Consider the following 13,312-nt stretch of genomic DNA (forward strand, 5'->3'; position numbering starts at 1 on the left):
TGAATCATCTTTATTTAAAACTGAATGCTAACCACAGGACTTAGTTCTACGTTTTAAATAGCACTGAGCCAAATACTACTGATTTAAGGTCAAGATGAGGACTGTTGACTGTGGACAGATGCTTTCCCCTTTCAACCCTCAAAAAAGAATGGAAATAACTGTATTCTTGGACGTTCTCAGTCTGATTCATGCCTTCTTTTCGCCAACTATTCATGTATTCACCAGAAGAATTACACCTACTACCTCCGGTGTAGGAAGCAAAAAAAAAAAAAAAAAATGAGATGAGCAATAATGTTAGCAGAAGCTTGAAACTTAAGAGGCAGTCTTCAGAAAGGTTCTCCTTCCCACCCCCTTCCCTCCGGTCCAATTCCCGTTTCTGGTTCTGGCCATCGGAAATTGACTTGGCGTTAACCACCGACTGGAATTTCAAGGCGTCAATTCTCCCCCTCCCCCCCCACCCCCAACCTCGGAAACTCTTAAACCTCTTCCTATCCTACATTCAACCGTAGGGACAGATAAATGATACAGCAGATTACACTGCTGAAGGACAACATTTGTCCTCAACTATTTTCACATTTTTTTCCTGTTTCCGATTGGTGTGCCAGACTTTGTTTGCTTGCTTAGGACATGGAAAACATATTTGGGCATTTCCCCCATAGTTTAATGCCAGAGGCTTATTCCCAGCAAATGAAAGTGAAAGTGCTACGTTGTAGTGGTGTTTTATCCTTGAAGTATGGACTGGCCGCTGGTGTGCACGGAGCGGGTGCGAGCGGGGCGAGGAGGGGGCGGGTGGGTGGGATTGCGAAGCTTGAAGAACCAGTTTTGAGGTTTTGTTTGTTTATCTTCAGATCGCAGCAGGGTTCCTGTCTCCCCCTCCCCCCTTTTGGGGGATCTGACTTCGGATTTATTTTCATTTGGGTAGTCATTGAGATTTCATTCAATGTACTGACTTAAAAAAATACACTCCACTTGTAGCTTTCCCCGGTTGCACTTAAAACACCGTCCACTCTCACCCTCATCTGGAAATAATGCAAGCTTCTCTCTATTCCCCCGCTCCCGCCTCCTCCACTCCCCCTCGCCCACCCCTTTAAAGCCCCACATAACCTGAAGTCGGTAATCAGATGGAAAATGTGCTGGTCTTAGTTACTTCAGTCTATTCTCCTTTTCGGTGGCAATTTTACTTGTGGAAGTGTATTAAAGAAAACAGGCATTTTGTGCACATGTACCTACCAAGACTTGAAATCTGCCACTGATGTAAGTTTGTTATGTTTCCTCAAAGACACTGTTCATGTGTAACTTTTAATATTTTTGTTGTGCGGACTTAAAAAGAAAACACAAGGAGAAGGATACCAGAGATCTCAACAGTGATACTAGTTCATCTAAAGTCATTCATCCTCTCCCTCCCCTTTCCTTTTTCCAAGAAACAACTGATCCAAAACCAGGCTAGAATTTCTAAAAGAGGTTAGAAGAGGAGGAGGAAGAAAGGCGGAGTGGGGTAGGGGATTGAGGTTAGAAGGGCCAGAATTTCTCATTCACAGGGTGGAAAAGTTGACATTGTCTAAGCCCTTCTGAATGGCTGGTAGTTGGTTACCCCGATTGTACCTCTACCTCCCCTCCCCCTCCACGTGACGACCCAGGACACATGCGCACCCGACGCAGCCCGGCACATCTGCAGACTGACGTCAGTGTGCTCTGCCTCCGAGGAAAAGCTGCCAAAATTTTCTCCTGCTGCAATTCAAGTTGGCTGGGGGCCGGTAGTGAGATCTAGGGCTACTTCAACAAAACTTTGCTGCCCTTCCTGCTCCTCTTGTCTTCTTTTCTCCTGATACCTTTTGATGCTCCTCACATGTTATTTGCATAGCAAAGGCACTAAGCTGTCCAGGAAGAGAGGGCACCACTTCCACCCCCAATAAGTCCTTTTTTTCCCCCTTCCTTCCTTTCTTTTTTTCTTTCCCCCCTTTTTTTAGAGGTGGGGGGCGGGAGAAAAAGGGGGTTTGCAAAGGCAGTATCTCAGGATGATAGCCTGGATATATTGAAGGCATCTCTTTTTCTGCCAAATCAGAAAGTCCGTTCTCTAAAGCCCGGGTTAGCCAGACTATAGTGTTTTATTCTGGCTGCAGAATAACTAACTGACTGCTGTGGCTTTGCAAAGGGGGGCAGAAAAAAAAAGTTAAGAGAGGAGAGGGAGTACGTGAGTCGTCCAGTGCAATCTCTATTGTTTGAAACTTACTTTTTATCAGAATTTGAAGATGAAAACGGTAAGGAAGACTTCACAATATTCAATGAAACCGTTTTTTTAAAAAAAATTAAAACTTGTGCTTTGCTTGTCTTCCGAATAACGCGTAGAAAACTTTCTCTGTGTGTATGAGTGTGTGTGTTTTTTAATGGCAATGAGTGAGCTTGACTGAACTCATTTTACAGATAGAAATCTTTTAACTCCAGACTAGTCGGGAGGTGGTGAATTCTGGGTCTTGCAAGTATTTTATGATGCAGAAAATATACGTTTATTATACAAATGGACATGTTTTGTGAAGTATGACTTGGTTATGATTATTGTGGTCTTTTAACTCATCACCAAATAGTAATCAGGAAAGTAATAATGATGTGTATTTTAAACTGATTTCCAGTTTTCTTAAAGAAAAACTTGCATTTTATAGTTTCATGTCAGTGTCTTAAGTAGTCAGACAAGTGCATAGTTTATGCCTGGGCTCAGAGGGCAGAATTAATGTGCTAGCTGTAGCCCCGATGCTCTAGGATATGTTAAGCTCTTAATAGGCTAATCAAAGAGATGGAAGCGTGTGTTTTTGATTTACTTTTGGCCACTTGGGACGTGCTAGACTCATAACCCTCCGGAGCCTTGAATATCGGGGTATGTCTGTATATATGGTACATGGGATCAAAGTTCAGGGATTTGGGGAGGGGGGTGAGTGCTGGAGGGGTTATTGGAAAGCTGCCTTCTGATAATGTGTACTACAATTCCTGTCTTTGGTAATTTCTTTCCTTGTTGTACTAGAAGAAAAGAGAGCGAGAGAGTGAGAAAGCGCACTGAGAGGGAACAAGAGAGTGAGTTTCTTACTCTTGTTTTTATTTGAGCTGCCGGTGCAACGCGTTTGGGCCAAATGCCAACTGTCTGGGTCACACGCGTTTTATCCAAATAGATTTAGCGCTGCTGTCTGGAAATGGGCTGCTGAATGTTAACTTTAGGATCAACTCAACCAGGGCAGCTCAGACTGTTACCCTCTGTCTGGGCGAAGTGGAATTGTGGGGTGGGGGGGGAGCGGCGGGGTGGGGGGGGCGGGAAGCGAGGGTGTAGGGGGGTGGGGGGGGAGGAAAGGGGTAACTGAACCATTGCGTGGAACTTTTAAAAAGACACTGGAGTGCGATTTTCAACATATTCTTTTATGCTTAAATTTCTTGGACTAATTTTCTTTGTTTTGTTTTTCTTTCTTTAGCTTATGTTGATTAGACGGAAACTCAGATGTGGGAATGACAGTTCTTAAAATTCATTGCAGGGAAAGATATGTAAAGTAAAACTTGTATAGTTGAACGAAATTGAGAAAATTAATTTTGGAGATAATTGTTTTCCTGTGTTTCACCAAAGTGGTAACTGCACTTCTGGTTTATATTAATTTAGTGTTTAAGTGCAATCATTGGTGTTTTCGATTTTTGAAGAATAGTGAATAGAAGCAAATAAACTGATTTCAAAGAAATCAAATTCATTCATTTGCCACAAGTGGCAGCAAATGAAATCTATGTTGTGGTATTAATGTTTTTGTGATTCCCAAGGGGAAAAATCTCTAACCTCAAGACTTGGAATATTTTAGTACTTTTCATGTCTGGGCCAATACGTGTGAGACTAATTCCTACTCTTGTCTACTCTTACCACTTCCTCTTCATTTCCTTAGCAACCACTAGTAGCTACTAGTGGTTTAGGATGTGTCTGTATGCCAAATCTTATCCTGTATGTGACTTTTGTGAGAGAATAGAGAGTAATATATTAAGAGAGTTAATAGCACATTCTTTGGAACATTTCTGAGGAGAAGAAGAAAAAGTAGAAGAGTTTGATAGGTCTTTTGGTTATACCAAAGGACATAGTTGATTATCAACATTTTGAGCTAACCTCAAGAGAAAAAGGTGTTTCTGTTTGTCAGGAGAGAAGTTATAATACAGATAAAGTGTATCTAACTTGCCACCTGGAAAAAAAACAGTTCGGAACTATATGTAATTTAGGGCTTGAATTTTGTAGAATAATGTTTTGTATTTTTGCTTTTGGCTCATTCACTTGTCTTGACAGATAAGTTTTGAGTGTGTTTAATTATACCTTTTTTTGGAAACCAATCTCACAAAGTTTATAAATGATCTGGGAACGTTGTACTTATAGCCCAGTGGTGTCCTTGGCAGATAGTATATGACAATAAATATTTGTTGAGAGAATAAGTGGAAAAAGAAATGAGAGGTTAATTTTCACATATAAAAATTAAATACCTGAAGGGAGCATGGTATTGTTGCTTTCTCTGTGAAAACCAGATCATCTTTAAAATAAATAACCAGAGTTAAGATGGATGAAAGAAGTTCGGAAAGATGTTATGCATGTTCTTTAGCTCTATAATAATAGTTCAGGAGAGGAAATTATTACCTTAGCTACTCCCAGATCACTTGAGTGGGAAGTAAAGATGATAGAGGAAAAAGACAAGTAAGTGCCTTTCAACCAGGGCTGACTACTTGAGGGAATTACTATAGTGCAAGTTGTCTAATCTTATTTCTGCTTAGCTAATGTAGCTTTGATCCATGGAAGCAGGTAAATGATCCCTTAACTTTACTGGCTGGTGCTTTTGTATTAGGAAAAAAGCATATGTGAAATTAAAATAAAATGGAAATTTTGATTGTTTTCCAATTTAAAATATTGTAAACCCAGTTATCATGACCTACATTCTTCACTGTTTGCTCTAAAAGACAATACAATATAGTTGATTGATTCCATCATCATTTTCATTTTCACATATTTGAGGGAAAGAGGGAAGGAGGGACATGAAACTATTTTTGAAAGAAGGCCTTTGAAAAGCGATGAGTCATGTAAGGGGGGTGAGAGGGGGCTAATATTTGTATAGCCATTAAAGTGAAGTGTGGGGACACTTTACATCATGTGTAATCTAATTTAACCTCAACTAGTATTTGGAAGGAAGGTATCATTATCACTGTTTTATAGATGAGGAAAGAGATTCAGAGTTTAAGTAACTTGGAGTCAAGCCAGTATTCAAAGCCTTTGTACTTTCCACAACATATAGTAACACTTCTGCTATACAATGTAAAAAGTTAATGCATTATGATTTCTGGATAATTATGTACTATTTTAATGTTAGTCTGAATTTTGGGAACTAGATCTAGAAAAGTCAGTGCCTATACATATTTGTTTATGATATGCAGATTAAGCTCTCCAGCAGGTGTCAGAAAATAAGTTAACCCCTTCATTTTTATTGTGAGATGTCTAACAGTGGTTAGATATGTTAGTTGTTGATGATATTAGTTGAGATTGAGCCAACTCATTTACTTAACCAAGTTTCTTCACTGGCACTGGAGGCTTGGGAAAAATAAATGGGAAGTGAGGGTGGAAGTGAGAAAAGAGAAAGAAACTCAAATTTATTGAGTGCCCGCGCGCCAGATACTGTAGCTGGTGATGGAACTAAGATTGTAGCCCGGGTTTGTTTAACTTCAAAGTCCTGCTCTTTCTGCTACTCACCAGTGTCCTCTTACTACAAGTCCTTAAATCGAATGTTATTCTATGTTACTTTTTCTGTCAATGCTGCTGGCTTACTTAGTTTGAGCATTAAGTGTTACAGGACAGTGCTGGTAATGGTAAGAATGGAGGGGTTACAAAACTGAAGAGCAGGAAATTTCTCAAAAGGGAAAAGAGGTTTTCCCTAAACCCTGCTAACTATATTGCTAAGTTAATCATTAGTTTCAGAGCCCAAGATAATAGGAAAAAAGGATGAATGATTCAGTACAAATCTATTACCATTACTAGAAATTTAACTGAAACGTATTAATTATATATTCCTCTTTAAAGGAAGATTACTTAAAAGTATAAGAGGGACTTTTTAATGTCTGACATTATTATACTAACACTTGGTTTATCTGAAAAAATTAAAACAATGAAGACTTGTTCATGAAACAATTTTGGAGTTGGAGTATATATGTAAGTAGCTTGGGAATCAAGATAATTGGATTATTTTCATTACTATTATTGAATAATGGTGTGAATTAATCTCTTTATAGATTTTTGCTTGAGAAAGGCTATATAGTACCTGCTGTCTTGCCTAAATCATTGTAGAAGTAATTTTGAGATGAAACAATTATTGTGTATAAAGTTTCTTAAAACTATTCATATTAATTAACCTATACCATTTTATGAATATCTTATTTGATACTGATTGAATGCAACTGCTATTGAATATTTAAGTTAGAGTGCCTTAAACTGGAAGTGTGATGTAATAGAGAGAATTTAGACTTTAGAGCCAAGTAGCCTTGTATATGACTCTGGGCTCTAGCTATCTGACTACTAGAAGAGATCTGCTTCTAAGCTTACATATTAGTGGGCAGGATTCAATTTCTTGCAGGCTATTGAATTGATGCCCTCAGTTCCTTGCTAGTGGTTTTCTGAAGGCTGTTCTCAGTTCCTTGCCATGTGATCCTTTCTATAAGGCAGCTTGCTTCATCAAAGTCAACAAGGGAGAGAGTCTACTAGTAAGATGGAAGTTAGAATCTTTTGTAATCTAATCATGGAAGTGACATCCCCTCTACCAGGGGGGGATAAGAGACCTTATTGGTTGGGATCAAATTATTCAAGGGAAGAGGATAATATAAGGGTGTGGATATCAAGAAGCAGGATCATTGGAGTCTGCCTGACTTAGGGCAGTAATACCTACTTCACAAGATTGCTATGAATGTTAAAAGAAGTAACATATATTTAAAATTCTCTTTATTTTTAGTATGACCTTAAACTACCTTTCCAGGTATTATCTGTTAGTCTTCTGCATAGGACTGAAACTTACTGTTATTACTAATACTATTTTCAATTTTTTTCTTACCATTTAAACTTTGTGGAATCGATTTCTTTAATTTGTAATGATTGCCCCCAGCAATTTGACTTGTTTTTTTGACTCATCCTTCTCTGATTCAGAAGTCATCTCCCTCATCTGATCCTCTGTAACACCTCTTCATAATTTCATTATGGCATATGTCATTTCTACCTTAAATTTTTTCCTTTGTTACCTAAATTATGAGTAATGGTTGTGTCTTAATCTTTTCTGTATCCCCTTGTTATAACACCATTTTGGAAACATAGTAAGACAATATTTGTTGATTAATGAATTAGTTTTTCCAAAATTTAGCAGTTTAATAACTTGTGGTGACAGACATATGGAATTTTAAATGGTTGTGGTGGTTTTATGTGTTGTAATAACCAATATTTCTAGCACCATAGGGAATGAAATATTCCACAAAAATTAATTTTCTTGTTAACTACAAATATCTTTTTATATGCCTAGAGTGATTTTATTTTAGCCACTGCATTTTTTAACCAGTAAATATGTAAGCATTTATTAAATGGTAATACCATTATTAAGGATGTGAGATGATAATCTCTAATATATTTTATATACTTCTCTATCTTAACAGTAAATCATCTTATTAAGAGTAATTTAACCTTTTATTCCTGACTCAGACATAGTATTCTGAATATCAGATACTGAGCTATAACATAGTCACATGCACAATAAGAACTGTTAAACCTATAAGTAAGGGCTGTTTGCCTGTACTCCAAACTGTATTGATTTTGGGTTCTAAAACTACATTTTAGTTTTTCCTCCTTTTTTTGGTCACACTTCTGCTGTTAGTGAGCTTGTTTCTAGTCCCTTTGTTATTTTCTTTTAAAGTGCTGGGAAATCAGGTAGACAGGTGTGCTAGTTTTCTGTATAAAATGTGAATTCATAGACTCTGAGTGAGGTTGTAAGTTGAAGGGAAAGTACATGAGATAGAACATGAAATCTGTTGTGATACCTGAAATGAATATTTGAAATTACTTTCTTTTCATAAAATGAATTTCTTTTTCTTTCAGTTAGATTCTAGTTAGGTGAAGTTGCCTTACATATGTTTCCTATGTCATATAAGACTTCCAGATAAACTCAAGTTACTGTAAATATGGTTTAACTTTTTTAGAAGTTTAGTTTATGTTACTGTCTTGAGTGTTCAGACAGCAGCTAAATGTCACTGTGTGTTTGTAGGTCAACTCTGTAAGAAAAAATGATAAGTACTTAATAAAGCAACAGATCACTCTCTGGATATGTGTTCTAAAAAGCATGTTAAGGAATGGGATCATACACTGTTTAACACTTGTATAGAATGAACTTTGATTGTGAAGTCAGTCTACTTTTTATTTTATCAAAAGAAATTTAGTCACTGTACCCACACATTATCTTCAGAGTTTTTAAAAAGAACAATTTTTATGATTTCTCTTCAGATTCCTTCTTTGATTATTCAGTAGCTCTGACATTATCCTGCTAAACATTTAGGTTTCTAACTCTTTGTTTAGTCTTGCGAATTGTATTTAGGCTATAAAAAACAACAATGGTCTAATTTAACTATAAGTTATTTTGTAGTATATGTCCTTTGGGAGGCATTTAGCAGCATAGAGTTGCCCATTCAGGATATTTTTCAGTTAACTTAAATTTTTTTTTGTTTTTCTAGGTTAAAAAATGGCCATACTTTAGTAACTAATCAGCCTAATGCTTTGCTTATGAAAATTTTACCATCATTAATTTTTTCATTTTGGATTGAGAAAATGAATCCAGATATAGAAGAAAGTACGGGATGTTGGAAAAAAGTACCTGTTAAACAGTGGACCGACTAATAACTAATTTGCTATGGTATTGACTCTCTAGCACATAGGTAGCCCTCCAAAAAATCATCCAGTTTTCTAAATTATGGAAATTTTGTGGAAGATGTTGACCTGGATTTTGAGCCTCATCATGGCTTCATCGGAATTTCATAGTGACCACCGGCTTTCATACAGTTCACAAGGTAGGATTTTTGCTTTGAAACTCACAAAAAATAATGCTATTAATCTGACAAGAAAAGATTCAGAATATTTAGTGTGGTAAACACCTTTTGGGGGATATGTAGTGATAGGAAAAAAGGGTCTACTCAATTTAGTGTTCATTTCACTTGTTCTACTAGTATTTAATATTTATATTTGTGGATGAACTCCATGTATAGACAGTGAGGCATCAGGCAGACGTTTGGTTTTCCTTGGTAAACCTAGCTTAAAGAAGATGTGGTTAAGAAGGCAGATTGGTAATATTTAGTACACCTAAGTAAGGAAAATATGTTTAATAGTCTTCTGAATTTTTTGCCATTCTTATGATTTTTGAGATATATACATCATGTAATTAATCCATTTAACGTGTACAACTTAAATGGTTTATAATATATTCACAGAGTTGAACAATAGTGACCATTTTCATAATCCCCAAAAGAAACCCTGTACCTTCACCCCTAGCCCAAGGCAACCTCTACTCTACTCATGTCTCTAGAGATTTGCCTATTCTAGATATTTCATGTAAATGGAATCATATAATATGTGTTCACTTGTGACTGGTTACTTTAGCATGTTTTTATAATGTTAGATAATGAACTTTGGTTATGAAGGTTCATTCATGTTATAACATGTATCAGTACTACATTCCTTTTTATTGCAGAACAACATTTCATTATGTGAATATACCACATTTTACTCATTTATCAGTTGATGGACAATTGAGTAAACTTCCTCCTTTTGGCTATTATGAATAATGCTGCTATGAATATTTATGTATAAGTTTTTGTGTGGATGTGTGTTTTCATTTTCTTGGGTACATAACTAGCAGTGGGTCAGATGGTAGTTCCATGTTGAATCATTTGAGGGACCGCAGACTGTTTCACAAAGTGACTACAGTATTTTACATTTTAACTGATGACTTATCTAAAAAAAATTTCAACAAAGCTATAAAAATTCTATATAAACTCGGATAACTTACAAATATATTTTATCTGAGCTAAATTTTATTCTTTTACATATGTGTATTGTTCAGTATTTTAAATTCAGTAAAAAATACATTTCCTGTAGAATTTATCTCTTAGAATCCATGTTTTTAAAATTAAATTTAAAAAAGAATAAGTCTTTTAAAATAATTTTAAAATAATATTTTGAGGAATGAAATAATTGGAACTTAATCTTTAGATTTTAAACTTTTACTCTTCTATTTTTGCTTAATATAACATTTTTGTCCATACCTCACATGACGATGCATAGTTTTAACTGATGTTGTTGTTTATACTGCTATTTCTTGGTTCTGTTAAATTTTCTTTTCTTCCATGTGTTTTTTTCTGGATTCTCTGCCTCATGATTACAAAGAGGAATTCCTGACTTACCTAGAACACTACCAGCTAACTATTCCAATAAGGGTTGATCAAAATGGAGCTTTCCTCAGCTTTACTGTGAAAAATGATAAACACTCCAGGAGAAGACGGAGTATGGACCCTATCGATCCACAGCAGGCAGTATCTAAGTTATTTTTTAAACTTTCAGCCTATGGCAAGCACTTTCACCTAAACTTGACTCTCAACACAGATTTCGTGTCCAAACATTTTACTGTAGAATACTGGGGGAAAGATGGACCCCAGTGGAAACATGATTTTTTAGACAACTGTCATTACACAGGATACTTGCAAGATCAACGTAGTACAACTAAAGTGGCTTTAAGCAACTGTATTGGGTTGGTAAGTAGATGTTATAATTTTAAATTTCTGATGGGGAAATAAATTCACAATGTAAATGTCTTTTCTCACATTAAAGAAAAAAATATATATATGTATACACACAGGTGATTTAAGTAGGGAAGTTAACAGTCTAAATTTTTTGTTATTTTTGCTGCCTTTTGATAGTCTTTTTGATCATGTTTGTGTTGATTTTTCAAAGTAAGAGCAATTTTTAAAACTCTATATTATTAGTAGAAGAATGAATGAAACCTCAGGTTTAATTTTAGATTTAAGTTTTTCTGTTCAGATAAGATATCTTTTATGCATAAACAAAACTCAGTCATTAGTGAAGAGTTTAAAGTTGTGCGTGTATGTACATGTATGTATTATTTCAGGAAACCATGACATTGATTGCCTCTTTAGGTTTCTTTCTATAATATTTTTCTCTGGTAGGCAACATAGCTTCAAATTATGTACGACCTACTTATGGTTAAAAATTCTTGAAGGAAAATCTTTTATACTGATATCTCTATGAAATAATTTTTTTCTGCATTTATCTGAAGATTGATAACAAGTCTTATTTTACTTAGAAAATTGATTTCAAAAGTGTAGGGTCTATCCTGGATATTTGAGTTCATTCTAGTCTAATGGTAAATACACAGTTCAAGGTTGTGCACAGTAATGCAGAACAAAAGCATATTCCCATACTTTCTCGACTGCTTTAATCCCATTCAGGCTAATGTAGATGTTCCATTAAAGCTTTATCTGTGTAAAAGAGCACAGACATTTTTATGCTCAGGTCATACTTTCAGAAACTGTTTTTCTTCCTTATTCTATGACATTCATATCCTAATTTCTACTTCAATATAAAAAACTACATAGTTAAAATTGAGTTTAAATAAGTTCTAAATTTGAAAGAAGTATTAAGAACCATGGTTTAGGAAAATTTTCGCTATAGGTATATATAAGGATTAGCTCAGATTGGCCATTTTCTATAACTCTTAATGGGTCAAAATGATTACTAAGATTTTTAGATTTAGGTTTAATTTCTATAAATAGATACATTGAGTACATTTATCACTAGTTTCTTTATAAGCATTGTTAGGCTTTATACACAATACATTTATCTTTCTGAATAGAAATGAATTATCCAAAATAAATCTGTATTTTAAAAGTTTTCATATGTTGAAATAACACTTACTCTGTCTGAAATACGATAGGAAAATACTGTCCCTAATCATTGATCAAGCTCTTTAAGTTGGCATTGACATTAATTATGCCATTGATAATGTTAACAGGGTGGAGAAGTGAACAAATTTGAGATTTAGAGGGAAAAAAACTAATTCTGTTGTGAGATTTGAGAGAAGTGATTAGAGATAGGAAGATGAGTCAGAACATGTAAGAGATAATATAGAACTATACCAATACAATGGTACGGGAATGGAGAAGATAGAATGAATTTGAACCACGTTTTGGGGAGAAAATTTAAAGGATTGGTATCTTGTCAATTTTTCCTTCCTTGGCCTCTAATAAGACATATAGTACATAGTAGATATTTAATAATATTTTAAGAAGTTAAAATAGAATTGAACTGCGTGTGAATGAAGGAGAAAAAGTAATGGATGATAGCTGAGGTTTTAATTTTGGAAATGGGTGGTTTATGAATTTTACAAGCTGAGAAAGGGAATGCCAATTGAATGCTGGATTGGAGAGGAAGATGAAGAGAGTGATTTTTTATATAGTAAATGTAAGGAATCTGAAGAAATAAGGGTTAAATATGTCTAGTTGGGATTTGAGAAATATACCTCTGAAACTTAAAAAAGAATTTAATTCTGGGAACAAGTTAATTTGAGGCCCATTAATTTAAGTGACAGTGAAGTTGTGAAAGATGTTGTTTGATGAGTCAAAAGTGAGAATAAGGTTGAAAATGGAAACTTTTCTAAACTAAAGGGGATAGGAGAGCGTCACCCATCTATTCTTCATTCTCACTGAGACTTCCTATTTCTTGTTCTCTTTCTCTCTATTAGTCAACACCTTTCAGTTTTACTTTGTTTCCTATTGAAACAGCATAGTTCGTATTGACTAATTTTGTTTATTTAATTAAGGTGAGGTCTGCCATGTTTGTCTACTAAAGTAACCATTTCCCCTTAACAGCTGATAAGGAATTTGTGAGCAGATACTTCACCTTCATGCTTATTTTGTATCATGTTTCATTTTAATCAAATGGAATATGTAAACAAGTTTTTTAAAAATCCTGCTATTCGGAGTTCCATTTTAACCAATTTTAATTTTAGTTGTTCTATAAAAAATAGTTTTCAATGTAGAGATCATTGAAATCATATTTCCTTATCCATAGTTTCAGTATTACAACCCTGCACCATTCAAAGGAAAAATTTCTAACATGATAGTCTAACAGCTATTTAAAATAATGTCACATTTTAGGACCATAGCTTTCTTATTTCTTATTCAGGTCTTGTTTTTCCAGAGTTTCTAATTTTATTTTGTTTTATTGAGAAGAAAA

The 13,312-nt window shown here is 35.0% G+C and overlaps 1 protein-coding gene across 1 annotated transcript in view; it reads left to right on the forward strand.

Annotated features, from left to right (window-relative positions):
* Positions 1 to 1,655: 1,655 nt before the first annotated feature.
* Positions 1,656 to 13,312, forward strand: part of ADAMTS6 (ADAM metallopeptidase with thrombospondin type 1 motif 6) — a 255,221-nt gene continuing 243,564 nt past the window's right edge. Inside the window, exons 1-3 of the mRNA XM_023537208.1 lie at positions 1,656 to 2,258; positions 8,937 to 9,075; positions 10,448 to 10,812. Of these exons, the coding sequence (XP_023392976.1) occupies positions 8,979 to 9,075; positions 10,448 to 10,812 (462 nt within the window). The 5' untranslated portion in view covers positions 1,656 to 2,258; positions 8,937 to 8,978. The remainder of the gene's footprint in view (positions 2,259 to 8,936; positions 9,076 to 10,447; positions 10,813 to 13,312) is intronic.

This window comes from Pteropus vampyrus, unplaced genomic scaffold, assembly GCF_000151845.1.
Source record: "Pteropus vampyrus isolate Shadow unplaced genomic scaffold, Pvam_2.0 Scaffold182, whole genome shotgun sequence".
Classification (NCBI taxonomy): domain Eukaryota; kingdom Metazoa; phylum Chordata; class Mammalia; order Chiroptera; family Pteropodidae; genus Pteropus; species Pteropus vampyrus.